The 20,070-nt window shown below is 41.7% G+C and overlaps 3 protein-coding genes across 3 annotated transcripts in view; all 3 read right to left on the bottom strand.

Annotated features, from left to right (window-relative positions):
* antxr1c (ANTXR cell adhesion molecule 1c) overlaps window positions 1–2,014 on the bottom strand; it is a 36,644-nt gene extending 34,630 nt beyond the window's left edge. The window contains exon 1 of the mRNA XM_030755731.1: window positions 1,370–2,014. Coding sequence (XP_030611591.1) covers window positions 1,370–1,530 — 161 coding nt within the window. The 5' untranslated portion in view covers window positions 1,531–2,014. The remainder of the gene's footprint in view (window positions 1–1,369) is intronic.
* Window positions 2,015–6,726: 4,712 nt separating this feature from the next.
* On the bottom strand, window positions 6,727–10,032 carry rbp3 (retinol binding protein 3). Its single transcript, XM_030754257.1, has 4 exons — window positions 8,726–10,032; window positions 8,373–8,563; window positions 7,874–8,016; window positions 6,727–7,498 (listed from the first exon to the last, which is right to left on the bottom strand). Exons 1-4 carry the CDS (start codon window positions 9,917–9,919, stop codon window positions 7,167–7,169), a joined length of 1,860 nt encoding a protein of 619 aa, XP_030610117.1. The 5' UTR covers window positions 9,920–10,032; the 3' UTR covers window positions 6,727–7,166.
* A 6,364-nt stretch (window positions 10,033–16,396) lies between these two features.
* gdf2 (growth differentiation factor 2) lies at window positions 16,397–19,004 on the bottom strand. The gene is made up of 2 exons (XM_030755577.1): window positions 18,481–19,004; window positions 16,397–17,782 (listed from the first exon to the last, which is right to left on the bottom strand). The coding sequence occupies exons 1-2, from the start codon at window positions 18,827–18,829 to the stop codon at window positions 16,887–16,889; spliced, it is 1,245 nt and encodes a 414-aa protein (XP_030611437.1). The 5' UTR covers window positions 18,830–19,004; the 3' UTR covers window positions 16,397–16,886.
* Window positions 19,005–20,070: the final 1,066 nt, after the last annotated feature.

The following is a 20,070-nucleotide window of genomic DNA, read 5'->3' as shown; positions in this document are numbered from 1 at the left end:
ATGGCTGCAGGAGGGCCCACACTGGTCTCTAATGAGCTTCCTCTCGTTTGAAGTCCACAAATGATATCTTGTTAGCCAATCACGGCGTGGGCACCGCAGCACGCAAGAGCGCTAACAATAGCATCAGACACAGGGAAAAAAAAATGAGCGGATTCTTTATTTGCAGCATGTGTCAGTGTTTACCTCACAGCACAGGCTGAATGCAGTCCTCCACATCTGGGAAGCAGTCCTCTATATGTGTGCGTGTGTGTCTGTGTGTGTGTGTGTGTGTGTGTTTTCTTGGGATCAAGTTCCAGGAAAAATTTCAAAGATTCTGTGAAGTTCAGAGGGCATAGGAAGGGCCTTATACTGCTTATATGCATGAAATAATCTCTTTTTCTTTGGAAAAAGCCAGTGGCCAATGAGATGCTGTAAATCCCCTGCGATGCAACCCCCACCCCACCCACCTAAAAAAGGTGCTGTGTGCAACATTTCCTTCCCCAAATTAATACCACATTCTCCATAAATGTTGTTGCTTCCTGTCTCCTCTTGTTCCCCCTCCCATTTCTGGCATTGCTCCCTGTGTGGACGATAGAAGGTAGAATCTGATCTGCCAGATAACAGCTGGCAGTCAAAACATGAGACCACTAACAGTTCTTTAAAGAGATTCGCTGTATCATTTGCATCATTTTAGATGTGATGATGGTGGCTTGCTTCAGTACAGTAAATGCAAAAATAAATAAATAAATAAAATGTAAGAAAGCAGGGATCAAGAGTGAGGGCAGGCACTCCAGAAGTTTCTCTGACATTTTTATTTTCTCCCCAGCTGCTGAAAGTCCGGTTCAAAGATGTCATACAACCGCAACATTTTTCCTATGTGGGCGTACAGAGTGGAAATGAAAGAGTGAACGGTGAGCAGTCACATAAAAAAAAAAGTCCCTTCAGAAACGGATGGGAATAAAGGGAACGATTTAAGATTGATTTCTTGATAAAAATGAACGGCCAAATATAGAAAGCAGAAGTTAAAAAAAACTTGAGCTGACATAAATCACTGGAGTTGCCTCCAAAAACCTCCTCGCTCGTTTTTTTTTTTTTTTTTTTTTTTGCTTATTCAGCAAACTGTACTCTGACAGCCTACGTCATAACGTGCACGCTCACACGCGCGCTGATGCTAATCAACCAATCATAAGCCGAAACTTTTCCCAACTTTTTATTATATTTTTTTAATGTTAGAATTTGGACTTTTGTTTCATTCTCCTCATTCTTAAAGCAGCCGCAGCTGTTTTGTCCACAATTAGAGCACGACACACCTCACATAAACACACACCACACGGAATATTCCTATCTTATATGTGTGAATATAAACTGATGCCAAGCAAGTTCCACTTACTTATCAAGCACAAAATACAGGTCAAAGGCTCCCTGGCAGGAGCTCTCCTCCTCCTCCTCTTCATCCAGCGGCCCCGGCTCGGCTCTTGCAGATGGAGAAGAGAGCAAAAATAATCCGAACAAAACCAACACGAGACTCATGTTCAGCAAAAATCGTGCCATAATTTCTTCTCCGGGCGAAACAACGTAATTCCTTTAGGGGGGGAAAATATCAAAACAAGCTAAAGTACTTCAGTGGGTTCTTACATCCCACAGACAATATAAGTAGAGAGGCAGGGATGCTACAAAGACAAAGGAAAGGATGCCGGCGATGCTTCAGCTTCTGTTTTGAGATCAGTTCACAGTCAGGACCACCCGCATCCCGGTCTGATTGCAGCAGGAGATGTTTTTAGTCAGAGAAGTTGATTTAAAAAAAAAAAAGAAAAGTTCTCGGATAGTTTTGAATCCACATGCAGCTGACAGGCTTAAAAAAAAAAAAAAAAAAACCCTCTGCAAAAAAAAGTTGGAAAGAGGATGAAATGGTTGAATGGATGGTTCGTAAAAACGGATATTTTCCTGTCAGTGCGTCAAAAGTGATTTTGTTCTAAAAAAGCCAAATGGATCTGGGTAATGCAGAGCTGTGTTTGAAGCTGGAGGTTCTGGGAGCCCCGGGGACAGACTTGGCTGAAATGGACCAGGTTTCATATTTCATCCTGAGGAGGAGAGAGGAAAAATGGGTCAAGATCCTGTTTTGCGCCTCCCTCACGTGGCAGACCGGCGCATTTTACGGCAAAATGGGTGACAACGGATAATAATTACATCAGATACACGAACTTTACTGTGGCGCTGCGTCCTCAAGCCACACCGGTGTGTTTGTTTACCGAGCCTGGCATTTTAGCACTTTGTCCTCATTACAGTTTGTTTACTTTCACTGTGCTGCTGAAGGTTAAGTACAAGCAGCAATATTCACTGTAATTACACCTCCATGAAGTAAAACATGTAATGAGTGTGGCAGATATGTTGAAGGACACATTTAAAAGGTAAAACTGTCGTCATACTTCATGCATATGAAGCAATCCATATGCTGTTAGTATCACCTGCTTTGAATTTACTTATATGTATATATATATATATATATATATATATATATATATATATATATATATATATATATATATATATATATATATATATATAAAAAGGTGTATGATAATTTGATTATTGGAAAAGCCATAAATAAACTATTAATAATTTAACGAGGAAAATTATGTCCTATTTTTAGTATTATTTATTTCTAGTTTTTTCAGACTGTGCAAGCACAAACTCGCTTTGGTCCTGTTCATGGACCATTTTGCGAGTTTGTGCAAAATGATTTTGCGGGGTAAACAAGCGTGAAACCGAGGAGGAAGTAGAGGAAAAAGGGAGCTCAAAGGGCAGTTTTGGGCTTCCTATTAAACATAACATCCCAGGAGCTTGTCTTGTTTCTTGTCTTCATAGACTCACAAGGATAACACACTAATGTGTTGCTTAAGGAACATTTATTAACAATAGCTGCAGGTAAACATGCATGGGGCTCTACACTCTCTGTCGTCATCAAGTCACATTGTCCACTCATGCCGTTTCCATTAATACCTACTCAGCAGGGGTCCACTTGACTCAGCACGACTTGCCATGGTCTTGTTTTGTTTCCATTGCAATTGAGGACCACCTCAGCGTGGGTGGAGTCGATATAGCAGTGGGCAGTAGTCTCTTGACGTAATTTATATGTGACTCAAAACACAACACAACAATGGATGAGATAGAGGCAAGCTAACATAGCTAAGGCCAGTTTATTATCGTCATCATGCATAAGTCCCCCATAAAATGTTTTAATGGATGAAGGTTATCATTGTTGAGTATTAAAATATGTATGCTGTGCGCACGTTTCAGATGGCTGTCTTGTTGCAAAAGTACCGCTGCAAACTGCTGTCGGGTTTTAAAAATGGCATGGTTGATTCTGGTGAAGGAGTCGTTCTCATGACTCAACTAGTGATAACACTCCCTGGCCAATCAGTGGGATGCTGTTCTTCCGTGTCACATTTTCGGATCGCCTCGGTCCGCTTGGAACCCTAGTTGAGTGGGTACTAAAAAGTACCTGGTACCAGATACTAATGGAAATGCCTACAAACTGTGCCAAGTCAAGTTGAGCTGCATTGAGTAGGTACTAATCGAAACATGGCATCAGATTCAGGTGCCTTCAATGAACTGTAGGACCAACCATTATCACAAAATATTACATACATAATATTATCCAACTGTTCACCGTCACTGAATTAGCAAGCTGGCACCGCTTCAGCATTAGCTTTATCATTAGCAAGCTAATTAGCCCCACCTACACCAACACATATTTTTTTTTTCTGGCTAGAACCCTGGTCAATGAAGAGAAGCCAATATGGGAGAAATATTAGCATTAGCTAATACAGTAAGTAAGCATTCCACTCTCTGGTCAAATATGGTCATTTCTGGCTCCAAAATACCAATATGGTCAAAAAATTTGGGACAATAACTCAGAGAAAACCCCAACAGTCAGATGACCCTGTGTTTGAGCCCTTCGCTGCATGTCTTCCCCCACTCTTTCTCCCTGTTTTCCTGTCTGCTCGTCACTGTTGCACTATCCAATAAAGGCCAAAATTTTAAAAAGTAGTAGTAGTTTGGGACACTTTTGAGTGGTGCTGTGGGGAAATGAGGCATGGCTAAAGATGGCATTTCCTTAAACTAGAATAGATGCAATTGTTGACAACGAAGAACAATAGTGTATGTCATGAAGTACCGATAAAATACGCTGCTAACCTGACAACATCTTGTACTGGTACAAATCTTCAAGAGCAAGTGTGATGTGCTGAGCTGTTTTAGCTACAGAGGGATAAAAGCTCAGTAGGTAGAGCGGATCACCTACTAATCAGAAGGTTAGTGGTTTGATCTGAGGCTGCTTCATGCCAGAGTATCCAAGATACTGAACTCAGGGTTAGTGATGATGATGGACAGGTGGACACATGAGGTGAGGTTCAGATTAGGGATGCGCCGATCTGATATTAGTATCGGTATCGGTCCGATCCTGGCCTAAATTACTGGATCGGATATCGGAAAGAAATATAAAATGCAATCCGATCCGATCCGACGTACATTAGCAACATTACAGTCCTCCGTCGTCTTCTTCTTCTTGTGGGTTTGCGGTTGACCAAATCAGTTTAGACCTGCATTACCGCCACCTACTGGAATGGAGTGGGGATCAGGAAACAACCCCCTCAATTCTGTGACGGATTCCCTTTGACACTGAGTGGATGATGCTGACATGTTTTTCCACGCGTCCACTGCTCTCTGCGTGTTCGTGTGTTGTGCTCGCTGTGCTGAGAATTTCAGCTGTTTTTTTTTCTCTACTTCAGCTCCCGGACATATTGCTAGCGAGCGCTGCGTCCGGTACCGGAAGGACCCCTTCCCCGTCAAAATATTTTTGATACTTTAATCCCTGATTAGTGACTAAATATAGACCTGCAATAGAAACGTATTTAGGAGAATGCTTGTGAATATAAAGCATTACAAGATTACGCTCACCCCCCCCCCCCCCCCCCCCCCCAGTTTTTTCAACATAAACACTGATAACAACAACAGCAGCAGTCAGCTGATTTACATGCAGTCTGTCTGCACAAGCGCAAAGAGGCAGAGCCGGTGAGCTCAGATGGAGTGGAAGGAAGCTTTTCTCCCTGTAACCTCCATTAAATCTTTACTGGGAAACAGCTGGAGGTCCATCATCAACCAACTGATCAGTAAGTGAAGAAAAGAGAACTTTGTAGTTGCTTCATCCACCCTGTTTGTTTCACACAGGGAAAAACTGCAGTACGGACGTTAAAATATGCAGATAAACTGTTAATGTGAAAAAATAATTTCTTATCCAGTTACTCAGGTAATTGATGGAATAATTGAATACTCGATTACTAAATTAAGCGATAGTTGCAGCCCTACTGAAATTTGCAACATACCATAAGCCAATGCATCACCTTCTTACATAGGAGCAATTCAGGTGATAGAGCGATTGTTGTAAGTAAGTAAAGTTTATTTATATAGTGCTTTACACAAACAAAAGTTGCAAAGCACTGTACAATAATTAAAACACAATATCAAAAAAAACCCCAGATAAAACACCATGTTAAAAACATATTAACATTACCATATTAAAAGAAAAAGAATGAAAATAAAGTCAACAGAAAGCCTGGTTAAACAGAAAAGTTTTCAACTATTTTTTTAAGACTCCACAGAGACAGCTAAATGGAGCTGGAGTGGTAAACAGTTCCAGAACTTTGGCACCACTGTCTGAAAAGCTCTGCCCCTCCCTGGTTCTTAGGCTTGTATGTGGAACAACTAAAAGATTTGATTTTGTTGTGTGAGAGACTGTTTACTTATGTAAAATGTATCCAGGCATTTGAAATCAATTGTTTTTTTGTGTGTGTGTTTTTTTTTTTTAAATGATCGGATTTGTATTGGTATCGGCAGATATCCAAATGTAAAATATCAGTATCGGTATCGGACCTAAAAAAGTGGTATCGTGCCATCCCTAGTTCAGATGGTTTGAACATGTGCAGAGGAGGGATAGTGGACACACTGGTCAAGGGATGTTGAATATGGAGCTTCCAGGCAGGAGGAAAAGAGGGAGACCACAGAGAAGATTCCCCTAAAGGGAGCAGCTGAAAAAAGAATAAGAAGCTAACCTGACAACATCTAATCTAATTGTTTTGTTCTTTTTACTTCTTTTTTCCACTGGATTTTTTTGGTAATAATTGCCAGGAAAAAAATTTCTAGTGTTTTGGCTCATCTTATATTTCCTCTTCCAAAGCCATAAATTTCCTGTGATCTATTATTCTGTCACTTGTACAAAAACCAGGCAGAAAAATGGGTTCCTGAAAAGTAAACAGCAGCCTCATTGCATCATTCGGTCACCCTCACTATTCCCTTAATCCTGCAGCCCCGGGCTCAAAACATGTGCTGATTTATCTGTCCAAGACTAACATAGTTCTGCAGTTCCTCACATAAAATGATGTAATATCCACAATGGAATTGTCACAGACAAAAAAACAAAATTTGAAAAACTGCATAACATCCATATAACCAAATGTTTATTGCTCTGCAGATCTAAAAGTTATCAAGTAAAATCTTCCTCCCTCTTTCTGAGCTATTGGACAATAATGAGAAGCGGTGGAACAGCTTAAGAGATGCTAAATGTTACGTGTTGTGATAAACTAAGCTGAACAATCTTTAAGTAACTGAAGGAATTTTGCAAGAAACATTTCATTTTGTGCCATGCATCCTCTTCTGCAGCAAAACATAAGACCAGGACACTCTCAGTTGTATATTTCAGTTGTTTTTTTTATTGTGTCTCACCACTGGAACTGATACAACCCAGGAACATCCACATGGCATGAAGTTCACTGTGTAATGGACAAACGGTGCATTTTGCATGAGGACATCACACGCGATGATTTCCTTGCCAGAGTAACAACTTATCAAAGGCATGATAAACACTTCACAAAAGAACTGCATCTGCTTTTCAGAGCCATTCATTCTCAAAAGCTTCAGCAATCACACTCATTTGACAGAAATAAAAACTACATTTGTCCTTTTTAACCTTTGCTCTACATGAAGAAGAGACTAAAAGGGCTTAGGTATAAACAACAGTCTATAGTTTTTACCTACACTGTTCACTTCTCAAACAAGTCTAGAGTCTTAACACTATTTGGCGGTCAAAGCAAAGTGGCGATTGCGTGTCATCCCCCCTCCCATGGCTTTGTTTAGGATGCTGTTTGACCTGCAAGGTGCTTGTTGAAGATGCCTTTGGCGGTCTCGAGGGACGCATCGGCTGGGACGGGAATGTGAGGTGCAATGCCAGCTCCCTCCCACGCTGGCCCTGCAGAAGTGTCAGAGTGGACAGTGGGGATGCTGAGGAAGATACTGGTCTCGCCAACCTGGAAGGTCTTGGGTGGGTGGGACGCCCCGGCTGTGGTCTCGCCAACGATCATGGCTCGGCCCAGCTTCTTCATTATGTAAACAAACTCTTCTGCAGCACCAGCAGTAGCTCTGCTGGTCAGGATGATTAAGCTTTTCTTGGAGCCATAACGCATGCCTGAAGAAGAGCGGGTGACAGAAAAAGGTTAAAAGCGTCAGGTAGGAAAGGCAATGAGCTGAGGTCATTTCTACATAATGGAAAGGGTTAAATTTGAGCCGGACTTGCTCATGTACATAGATGTGAAGCAATGTTAACAAGGCTCATGTGCAGCCTATTAAGATCCACTGAGACCTGGTAATTATGTGCTTCCAGGGGATTCGTGGCACCTAAAGATTCTGCTGCCAGGAGGCTGAGGGGGAGCACTGGCGGCTGACGGTATTTTTTTTTATATCTTTACCAGGTTCTTACTGAAAACATCTGTCTTTTACTGATTAGTACTAACAGAAATCTATTGCACGCATTCAACAAATAAACACAGACTGGATTTCTTACCGGTGAGCTCAGGCAGAGTTTGGAGCTCTGTGACAGTACCAGATGATCTGTCGTACAGCTTGTCCAGCACGATCTGCTTGTCAGCATCAAAGAAGTAAGAGCAGAAGCCTGCGATAGCTGTTGTTGGGCCACCGAGATTGTTCCTGCAAATTCATTTAAAGAACAATCAGGAAAAGGGTTGATTCTTATTTAAATTAAACTGGTCGTTTGTGAACTTTATATTTATGCAGCCTCCTTGGTTGTCATCCTATGTTAGCCCATCTCTGGGCAGGGTGCATTGAGATATGATTTTCCAAATTTGCTGAGCACTTGATCAACCTGACTTATTTGTGGTCTGTATGTGTGTTTTTTTTAATGCATTCATTCTCAGTGCATGAATAAGTTCTTCAACAATAACTAAATCCACTATATGTAGACAGACTAATGAGCTGTAGCAGTTTTAGTCAATGATTTGGACAGAATAGAAACGTTAACTTGCACTTTGAGTAGGATTACTCACCTGAGGTCAATGATCAAAGCATCAGTGTTGACAACTTTGTTCCAGACATGCTCAACAATAACCTGGGCAATGGGCTTCACCTCCTCAAAGTCTCCAAACATGTCAAAACGCAGGTAGCCGATGTTGTTTTCAAAGACATCAGTTTGGAAGGAGACTTTAATCAGCTCAATGTACATTTCTGGAGTATAATCCTGGGGAAAGCAACAGGCACTAACTTAACATGTATCATAACTGTGACTAATATTTATATATATTACGTTAAAAAACGTTTGTCCATCAAACTGATAAATATCGGGTTAAAAAGCTCTGTTTGAACAGCCAAAAAACAATAAGGTGAAGTCCAGGTGTCTTACCATAGGTGGTAGGGCTGGGGTGTTGCTGGTGGTCTTAAGGGACTTGTCCCCAGAAAGGGTCTGCAGGTCAGCAGACAACTTTGATTTCAGATTCTCCTTGGAGACAACCATGCTGTACTTGCCATTTGCCAGGTGCTCTTTGAGCTTTGCTGCAACATCTGCGCCGACATTTTCAAAGGCATAGTTGTCGGCAATCAGGGCTGCCGATCCCTCGATGATAGCTGGAACATGGGCACGGAGGTTGATGATCTTGATAGCGGTAGCGAGGGCATCCTCAGCATTTACCTCCACATCTGGGGTGACACCTTGGACCTCCCAGGTTGAGCCAGTGATGGGGTTGATAGATTTAGCAGTAGGTACGGTAACATAGAAATCACTATCGCCTACTTTGAATTTACTGATTTTCACTGAACCTCCAGCTGTCTTCTCACCCACAACTGTGGCCCTTTGCAGATTCTGAAGACAATAGGCAACATCTTCGGCAATGCCCTTGGTGTTTTTGCTGGTGAGGACAATGAGGGTTTTGGTCACACCATATCTCTGCCCCAGGAGATGCGACATGGAAAACAACTGAGTGGTGGTGTTTGAGGGACGGTCATAAATGCTGTCAATGTGAATCACAGGCTCAGCTTCAGTGAAGTAAGACACGATGTAGGGGATCCCAGTGATCTCTCCACTGCCAGTGTAACGCAAGTCAAAGATCAGAGCCGATGTAGGCAGAATTTTACTCCAGACAAGGTCTAGAAGCAAAGGGCCAACCTTTTCAGCTGCCTCTTCTCCAAGGATGTGATCAATCCTTAGATAGCCAATGTTGCCCTCCAGGATATCAAGCTTCATGGAGTTCTGGATGACCGCGATGAGCTGCTCAGGGGGCAGGGGAGGGAACTTTGGGGGAACTGCAGGAACGTAGTTTGGCTCATAGGAGACTTTCAGGCGTAGGTCACTGACTGTGCTCTGAACCCCAGTGCTGAGGGCATTGGCCAGAATTTCGGGATCTGGGACATTGAGAATTTCCGTGTTGCTTCTGGCTGCTTCGATTGCCTCCTTCATCCCCAGCAGCTTCTCTGGTGAGCAGTAATTGTCCAAGATGATTGTTACCAAGTCTACAATGACACTGGGAGGAAATGAGGCATGGATAAAGAAAACATTTCCCAAAACCAGCAGAGATGCCACCAGAAAGAAAGTATTTGCCATTTTTGCCAGTTCAACCTGACAAAAAAACAAAGAACAGAAGGGAAATGGAAGTTGTTGAGCTTAACCTCTTTCTTCAAAGAGGTCTTCTGTCGAATGGGACTGTTTTGGCTGCAAGGTTTCTGTTAGTACACTCATAAGAGGATTTATTTCACAATAAACCTTTAATCGTATTATCCTGAGTGCTTCTGCAAGGTAATAAGAACCTAGCCAAGTAGATGTAGTAACAGTAAAGTGCTGCCAAAGATACTAGTGTTAAATTTATACAAGGTAGTCTGGACACTTATTAAAAGCTTCCTGTGTCAGATAAGGTCAGTTTTGTAATTGATAAAGATCTGGAAAGGCATTAAGGGTAGTGAAGACATGACCTGGATACGTCAATTACTTGCACAAACAATATGCAGAAGGGAGTCAACAATGTATCTTGAATCGTGCTTAATTTCTTGAAGAAGTAAAACAGAAGAAATAGTAGAATAACTGTAAAAGCATTCAAACTTAGCACATACCAGCTTCACCAATGATATCTTCATAATCAAAATGGACTCTCACACCAATAATTGAAAAACACTTTATGTCTTTATTGTTTTTAGAAATTATACGCATTTAATAGCAAAGCAGCTCGACTGAGACTTGGAACAGGGAGATCTAGCTTAGGTTTTGTTTTTTCTTTGGTACTTGCTCCCTCTGCTGGACAATTCTATAATTAAAGACCTGGAAAAAAAAAACTCGAGCAATGTTACAGCAAACTGAACAAAAGTACACTAACAAAAAAATAAAAGCAGGCAACACAGCAAACAGGGATTCCACATGACATGGTCAAAAGAATATCCACTTCATCTTATATATCATTTGAAACATGATCAAAGAGTATCACAGAAAATTAAACAAAAGAGTACACAGTAATACACACAAGTATGTGGGATGAAAGATTGATGACAGTTCAGTGTCATATAAGACCTCCTTTCTTAATAAACCAGAGAAAAACACTGCCTTTAAATCAGGGGTGTCAAGCATGGCAACAGGTCAACTCTGTCCACTGAATATTTTTGCAAATAGTGAACTGTCGGATAAAATAAAATTTTTATAATATATTTTCATTTTTGTGTATTTTGGGTCATTTTATTAAAGGTCATCAAATTTCAAAGAATGACATTTAGAGTATTTTTAGTGCTGTCAAATTTGTTGTAGATCATTATGCAACGGTTTTACTTCTCTGGGCCACTTGAGAACAAATTGAACTTTATGTTTCCCATTGACTGAAACGAGTTTGACTTAAAAGAAGAATACATTAATAAAACCTAATAACAAGGCCACACATGCTACTCATAGAAACATTTACACTGATGTGATGGCTAAGCAAAAAAATAACTAATCATTTTATTTGGATTTTTATTGCTTGTCTTGTTCTTTCTTCAGCAACTTTGATGCTAGGATTCTCTGAGCTACAGATAGAGCCTCATTTGCCTGGACAGTAACATGAGGCTCGACCCCCGAAAAACTCCACATTTTTCCAGTGATGGCACTAAAAACAGCTTGGTTAGGAATGGAAGCATACAGGATAGTGTCTCTGATCTGATAGGTTCTACTTGATAAAGATCCACCAGTTGTTGGTTCTCCAACTATTGTGGCCCGATTTAGGTCCTTCATTGTGCGAGTGAATACTTCGGCTGCTGACCCGGTCATATGACTGGTGAGGATGAATAGTTCCTTGGAGGATCCATATCTCTGACCCTTCACCTGAGGTATTGTCATGACTTCTGTCATCGTGGTTGTTGTTCGGTCGAAAACACTGTAAAGATGGCGCAAAGGTTCTGCATCAAAGAAATAGGTACACAAAAGTGGAATAGCTGTTGAATAACCACCAGTGTTGTACCTCATATCAATTATGAGGCCATCTGTGTTTACTATCTTGCTCCACACTAATTTTATGAGATGGGGCCCGATGGCTTTTACTACTTCTATGTCTGCCATCATGTCAAACCTTAGATAGCCAATGTTAGCTGGCAAAAGCTCAATTTTAAACAGAGCATCAATTATATAGCCCACTTCCTCTACTGTAGGGATCTTTGGGAGTTCGTGAAGGGACTCAGGCTCAACATCACAATGGAAAACGTGGAGACGGTGATCACCTGAAGTCTCTTGGAGATCACCTGTCAGCTGAGACGCCAAAGACTCAAAGTCAACCACTGACCGGTATGATCCATTAGCCCATTTACTCAACAGTGCCCAGCTCACTTTGAGTGCAACTTCATGAATTGCGTAGTGTTCTTCTAACAGATCCCCAGCCCCCTGTATAAGGGACCAGAGTCCTCTGTGAAACTCTGCAATCTCATGAACGTGGTCCACTGCCTCTTCGGCTAGCACAATGGCATCAGGGACCACACCTCCTCCCAGCCAGAATTCTCCATTGTTGTCTATAAAGTTTATGAAAGGAACAGTGATGGCAATATTAGTCCCTTCTATTTCAAAGGTCTTTGAGTGCATCAGGGTACCAGATGTAATTTCCCCAATGACTGTGCCACGATGTAAGGACTGTATCAGATAAGCAAACTCTTCACCAACACCAGCTGTGTAATAACTAGTCAATACGTAAATCCCACGCTTCGAGCCATACGTTGGGCCTGTAATTTTAGGCAGAGTGCCGTGTTCTGTTGTACTGTTCTGAATTCGGTCATATATTGTAAAAAAGTGTTGCTTCTGTGAATCGTCCTGCAAATAAGACAAAATAAGGGCTAGAGTGGTAGAGGATCCACCAGTGTTATAGCGCAGATCAATAACTAGGTTAACAGTATCTTTGAGGGGTTCCCATACCTTTTTAGCCATGAGCTCTTCTAATTTAGCAGATGGCTTGACAAACTTGTCAAAGCCAATATAACCAGTGTTGCCTGGGAGAATCTCCACTTTGAACAATGTATCAATGTATTCCGTTAGTAGTCCAGGATCGTCTGGAACTCTGTAATGTTCAGGGTCTTCCTCTGCATCAGTTGTGTGTTCTGGCACATATTTGATTATCAGTCGGGGATCTTCAGACACCGTCTGGAGCTCCTGGTTTAGTCTGACTGCTAGGTCCTCTTCAGATACAACAGACATGAAGTCTGTAGATTCCAAGTGTTGAAGAAGAGCTGGAACTCTTTCAGTAAAACTGTACAACCTGCTGATTTTGTCAGAGATGCTCTGAACAACTTTTGGAATAGCATTCCTTACAGCCAGAAGTGACCTGGCTTTTGCAACTGCTTCCTTGGCAATGACATGGACTGTTGGGGAAACGCCTGTGACCTCCCAGCTCTGGCCTGTGATGGGACTGAAAGATCTTGCCACAGGAACTGTTATGTAGAACTTTGACTGAGCAATCCTAATTTTTTGGACTTTCACTGACCCACCAGCAGACCTTTCTCCAACTGTGATGGCCCTCTTTAGGTTTTTTAGAGTATATGCCACTGCCTCAGCAGCCCCCATGGTGCGCCTACTGGTCAAAATAATGACATCCTTTTTCTTTCCATACCTTTCCCCCATTATTGATAGGATGGTCCATAGCTCCCTCGTTGAATTTGAGGGCCTGTCATATACAGTGTCAATATGAATGAGGGGCTCGGGGTCTGAGAAATAGGAGATTATGAAAGGAACTCCAGAGAGCTCTCCAGCTGTGCTGTACCTTAGGTCAAAGATTAGAGAAGACGTGTGAGCAATTTTATCCCAGATATTTTCCTGGAGCAGAGTGCCGAGCTTTGCTGCAGTTTCCTCCCCAATTATCCGATCTATTCGTAGATACCCAATGCTGTTTTCCAAGATATCCAGCTTGACAGAGTTCTTCACGAGCCGGATCAGTTGTTCTTTTGGAAGAGACGACAGAATTGGTGGCACCATCGGGACAAAATTAGGCTCATAAGAAACGGTCAACCGAGGATCATTCAGTGCTCCTTGTACTCCAGTTGTGAGCACAGCTGCCAGGGTCTTCCTATCTGAAATCTGTAGGATTTCTCCACTGCTGATAGCTTGCTGGATGGCCTCTTGCATCCCAACCAAGTTCTCAGGGAAGCAGTAGTTTTCCAAAAGGATTTTGGCCATTTCTAATACCAGAGCCGGCTGGAATGACGAGTTGGTGGATAGCGTACACAGAAGGAGCATCAATAGAAGTGGCACTGTCAGTTTCGCCATTCCTAATGTCTTCATGAGTGCTGATAGAAAAAGAACACCCTCTGTCTTCCCTTTTACTGGCTTGTGTTAGTTCATTTGTGTTCAGAGATTGTAGAGATCATATTCCCTCCCATTGGAAGGAATATGTCATTGTCAAAGGTTTTTTTGGGCAGCAACATCAACGTAAGAGGCTTTTGTCCACAATAAACCTTTAATCGCATTATGTGTGGGGCTTCACTGAGCAGACAATAGCAGACAAAATGAAAAATGATAAATGGGACGTGCAGTTTCCCACTATTTTCAACACAAATGTGATACATGTTCTGATTCCGGTGCCTATTTTGCACACTTATAGCTGAAAGACAGAGAGTTTACCCTTTATTAGAATTGTGCTATGATCTTATTTAGTCTTCATTTATGGTCTTCATCATTTACCAAATTCTCCATGTTATATTGCTTTTCATTTAGATGGAATAGTTGATAAAAAAAAGGTAATCAATGAGTTGTACTGATTAGTACAAAAGACTTATCAGAAACTCTGCCACTCCTCCTTCCCTCTCACTCTCTCTCTTGCCTGTTATGAAAGCTTTTGATGGTATATTTTGGTGCTGTTGGTAGCTTTAGGGGTCATGTCTGGGTCATTTCACTAGTGACATGATTACACAATTTACACACAACACCCATCCAGGGTAACTGGAACTGGGTAGCTAAAACAGGCACAGCCACACTTTGAATAAAGGAACAAACTGTTAAGTGGAAAGTTTTTATATTGATTGGATGCCTTTTTTTTTTTTTTCTTCACAACAAGGAAAGTGTCCCAGTGTATAATACAAAATTTCAAGTTGGTAAGTTTCCATCCTTTACTCTGACTGAAACAGCAAAGACCCCGTAAGACCTGCTCACAATTAACGGAGCCAGACATAAACTCCTTCCAAAATACTAGACTTGCTAATCTTCGTGTCTTAACCTCTAATACGGCCTCACTCCTTGTGTAACAAATTCCAGTCTCAGCCAATTCCCAGGATGTTTATCAAGAGCTCTGAAACACTGAATTCCTCCTGATTTTGACACAGTGTGTCAGATAACTGATTATATCACTGTTGCTGATACATTAAATCTCTAAGGTGTTAACATTCTTCAAGTTTAAGTGTTAACTCACATTACAGCAACACTGCTTTAAAGGCTCTGTTGTGCCATGCTGTCGGTGATTGTAGAAACACAATGTAAGGAGGCTTGGTTCTCAGAAGACACTAAAACAGGAACTCTGGCCCCAACATTGAAGCTATTTTTAAAACATGATCATTTTAGTGGTACAGGACATGGAAGTGTTTGCACAAACTTGTCCCCTCATTGGTTTCAACATGGTGGGTTCAACTCTGATTAGGCTGTGTCACTGACACTGAATATTTACAAAGCTGACTGTGAACATGATGAGTATGATGAGTGTGTGTGAGGGGAACAACTAAGTGTTTTTTCTTTGTAACCTTTATGATATATTGTCATTTTTACACATTTCTGATGTATAATTTTACTTTTTTTTGGTATTCTATCATGTGAGGACTCTAAAAATAGCATATGTGCAGACATTATTTAGGCTTTTTTTTTTAAATAACTATTACTTTGTGCAATGAAAAGTCAATATTGTGCATTGTGAAACACTAACTGTGATATCTCTTGCTTCCTCACTCACCTGCCTGCAGTCTTCATATTAGTCGTTCAGCATACAGTAGCATTTCAAAGCTTCATTACTTCATGCCTGATTGTCTTTGTGGATCAGCCTCAGCATTCCCTGCTCTCTGTCTTCCTGCCTGCATCTTGTGTTTTGACTAGAGTCCAATCAATATGGAATTTTTAAGACCAAAACTGATATTTGGTGATATAAAAATCTGATATTCCAACATATCTGCCGATATTTTTTCCCTTTCAGATCCAGGAAACAAACAGATTTCCCTGACATTTGCTATGTGTAGTTATTTACTCATTTATGCTCTGCTGGACTCTGGTGTGATCAGCTGGTTGTGTACCAAGCATGTGGGTTGCCAATAAGGAAGTTGCAGAGCGCCCTCAAGTGGACAAACTGTGCGCAGTTAATAATCACATTTCATTCATAAATGGCAATACCGATAGATCGGAAAATAGCCAATACCGCCACACCGATAAACTGAGTGTGCTCTCGTTTTGATGTGACAAAAAAGTTACTAAATGCAGAAATGTAGGATGAGTCGAGTGAGAGGGAGAAAAAAGGAATTTTTTTTTTAAGAATTTTATTAATTTTAAGAATTGGAAACAAAATTAAGACATAATGCTAAATATAGTAGAGTTAAAAACCTGCACACTAAGAGCATATTTTACAGTGAATTTCTTTTAAATATAAATTTTTCTCTCAAGGATCATAAAGACAGATACAGACCTATCAGCTGCTGACTTTGTGTCCTGTCACTTTGTATAGTCGTGTGTATAGAGACAACTTAAGCTGTTCAAGAATACAGTCATTAATTTACAGACTAATCATAGATATATCTATATCAATATAAATAATTTATACATACAATAGCAATATACAGATATACAGATGTGTAATATCAGCAGATGAGTGGTTATTGTAAGTCATGTTTCACCAGCTTATTATTACCAGTGAATTCATTTTTTACATTTACATCATTTGGGGATTAAAACTCCCTAAAAGCTGAAATTCAAATGACTGCTTTCACAACTTTTTGGACCAATGAAGGGCATGAAAGATGCCACATGACCTGTCACCTATGAACTTTGAACTAATCAGAATCAAATTCAATTTCAGAGTGATAATATTCATCTTCGCTACCCCCGGGGCAAATTACCTGCAGCCACACTCTGCCACCTTCATCTCTTCATACAGATATCTTATAGTGATGCGTCCATTCTCCCTGTACATGACTGTGATGGGGTCAAGTTTGATTGGGACACAGCATGCCATGTTAGCCTTCTTGGGGTCCCTGATGTTCATCAGTGTCTGGATGAGGGCGTGTTTTGATGGAGATAATTCATCCGTCAGCGGATGGTAACATTGGCCGCGACATTCGAAGGCATCGTATTCTGGAGGCGCCACGATCCAGCTGTCCCAGCCAATGTCTTTAAAGTTGACCTTCAGCGAGGTTCGCCGGCAGTATTCCCTCGGTGCCCTTCGTTTGGTTCTCTGTGGGCGCTGAGAGTCGGGGATCTCGTTTGGCAGTTGATACCCTCTGTTCCAGTCCACCCCTGAGTGCAGGATGGTTTCTTCTTCATGAAGGATCATCTCTCTTAGTTCCTTCTTCATCTCCCTCCTCCTGCTACTGAGGTCATTCGAGAAGACTATCAAAGCTGCAGAGGTATTATCTCCAACAGACACGCTCATGTTTAAACAGCTGTCCCCACAGTCTTTCGTATCCACCACAACATCAAAAACAGTTTCTGCAGGGTCGGACTTGATCAAGCTCTGAATGGCTGTGGTCACGTCAAGCGTCGCCCACGTGCTCTGAGAGGCTGTGACCTCTTTGCCAACCAGCAGTTGGGTCGAGGTTGTGATATTGTTGTGATCAACTTCATAGACTTTGACGATGATCTTGAAACTGTGAGAGGCGACCATTGGTCTGGAGTTTGGGAAGAAGAGGAGCTGCAGTTCAGCAGTTGTGATCTTTTCGTGGCTCGGGATGCTGATGTTGAACTTCAGCCTGTACTTTGACTTTGTGCCATTCGTCACAGAGAGAGTAACATCTGTGGGACAGGGAAAATAAAAGCTGATTACACATCTGAAACGGCAGCAGGGATTATCATAGTCTGACGTGGTGTGTGTGCCTAGTCAGTCACAAGTGAAAAGTAAGTCCTATTTATTTTCTGCTGCAATAGTACCCCAACATCGATGAGATTCTGATATTTGATAGATTTAATATCTGTGTAGGCAGAAACCAATAATGGCTTATGAACACTAGAGGTCCGAGTACCCCACAGCGAGTAACTATGTGCAGAAGCTGACGTGCATTTTTCATTTGTCTTATCAATCAGTACATGATCTGGGGATACTTTAAGTTGGTACTTTGTGGCCTGCATCTTCACCAGTATTTGTAAAGCTGTATGACAGCAAAGGAAAACCCACTGATGAGGGCTTAGAAGTAGACATTGCTACATTTTATTTTTAAGTTTCAGCTCATATATACTGTGAAAAGTTTGAAAATTTACAGAAGGTTAAATGCATGTTTAAAAAGAAAAATGTGGCAATGTAAATTTAACAGCTACTTGTAGCTCTCATGAGGGAAAACCTGTACTATGTTAACTGCAAATCATCTAAACCAGATTTAAGACACATGTGCATTTGGCAAGGTGACCTTTCCAGGCATTAGTCTTGATTCTGAATTCTTAAGGAAAAAACAAGACTGTTTCTCTCCCATCAGCTACAGGTAACCCAATTCAGATACCTTGCACAGTGAAGCTTCGTATGACATCAGACTGAGGGGCTGCCGAGCTGTCCGAGGCATACTTGTTGTACAGCTCCATCATGAACTGAGGGGGGACGATCTTGCTGCACTCCTGAGGAACATCTGACAAGTTGAGTTGTCTGAGAAAACCCTCCTTCATAGTTCCCAGGAGGTTCTCCATCCTTGAGTCTGTGTCTTCCTCCTCCAGAAGGTCCTCTGAGAGTTGAGAGTAGAGTTCCTCCATGTCCTCACTTTGGATGTCATTATTGATTGGCTTACAGTGGCAGGAGCCAGTGGTAACCACCACACTCAAACACACCTGGAACAGAAAGCTTCTGGAGATCTGCATTTTGAATAACTGTTTTTTTCCCGTCCCTAAGCTGGCACAAACTTCACCTTCTTCCCAGCGTGAAAACAGACTTTGCTGTAGCAAAATTTGAAAATGGCGATCCTCAGTGCACACATCACACTCCTGGTGTCCGCTCCCATGCTCCCAGAGTAAACAGGGGGACTTGTGTCAACCAAAATTGTAGCTTGGACATGCTTATCACTGAAGCTGATGCCTTCTTTACAGCTCTGTTATCATTAGAGGGCCGGCTGCTAATGAAGACACTGTAAACAGTTGACAGGGATAATGAAGGGGCCGCTGGAGACTGTGAGGTTACTGACAAACAATTATTTCCATAAAATTACTTTTCCCAGCTTGGAGATGGCTTCATAACAAAACCAGCAAAAAGAAAATAAAAGTAGATATCAGCGTGCAGACGTCTCAGCCGTGTTTGTTACGCAAGTCCTGTAAAATTTGTGGCACTGGAACTTTTGGAGTTTTAATGCTGTGATTAAAACGGCCTGAAATGTTGATGTTTTTTAATTCTGAATCAGACAGCAGGATGCAGCCAATCCTTGCAGTGTCTACAGTCCATCACAGGGTTCTGCTGCCGAGTAACATCTCGTGTGTCTGGCATTCAATTTTCTATCTTGTTGCTGAAACACTCAGCCGTGGATTTGTCCCCTCTGGTTTGTACTGCTGTAATGGAGTCCTATCTGCAGTCTCCAGAAGAGTCCTGGATAGGATGCAATGCCACTGTGTCACGTAAACAAATTTTGGCACCACAAAACCCCTTCTCTCATTCACTTCCAGTGGTTCCCTTTAAAGTCCAGCTGCTTTGGTGTTAATGAAATTAGCAACAGGTGCACTAGAGGGGCTGTTTTGGCTAGGGTCAGTGTCACTGCAGGTACCATGCGGTGATACCTGGACCCTACAGAGGTTGTGTTATGTGGCAGAGGTAATTTTAGTGTACGTTTTATTTGGTTTTATGATTACACGTTTTTTCAGTTGCATGCTTTTATTTTTGTGGGGTTGTTACTTCCTCCCACATAATCAGGGGACACAGCAGGGAAGAGAGAGAGGGGAGAGGTAACAAAAAAGAAAATGGACTGAGGGATTTGAGCTGAGCCGACAGAGCAGAGAGTGATCCAGCAGACCCTGTGGCCAGGGGAGAGGCAGCAATGGACTCTGGATTTTGGTGTCGGGGTGCCCAGAGTGACCCATGGCTGTGGTCAAAAGTGGAGTTGGGGCTGGGACAGGTG

Source organism: Archocentrus centrarchus, chromosome 19 (genome assembly GCF_007364275.1).
Source record: "Archocentrus centrarchus isolate MPI-CPG fArcCen1 chromosome 19, fArcCen1, whole genome shotgun sequence".
NCBI lineage: Eukaryota > Metazoa > Chordata > Actinopteri > Cichliformes > Cichlidae > Archocentrus > Archocentrus centrarchus.
This window is presented reverse-complemented; position numbering and strand designations above follow the sequence as displayed.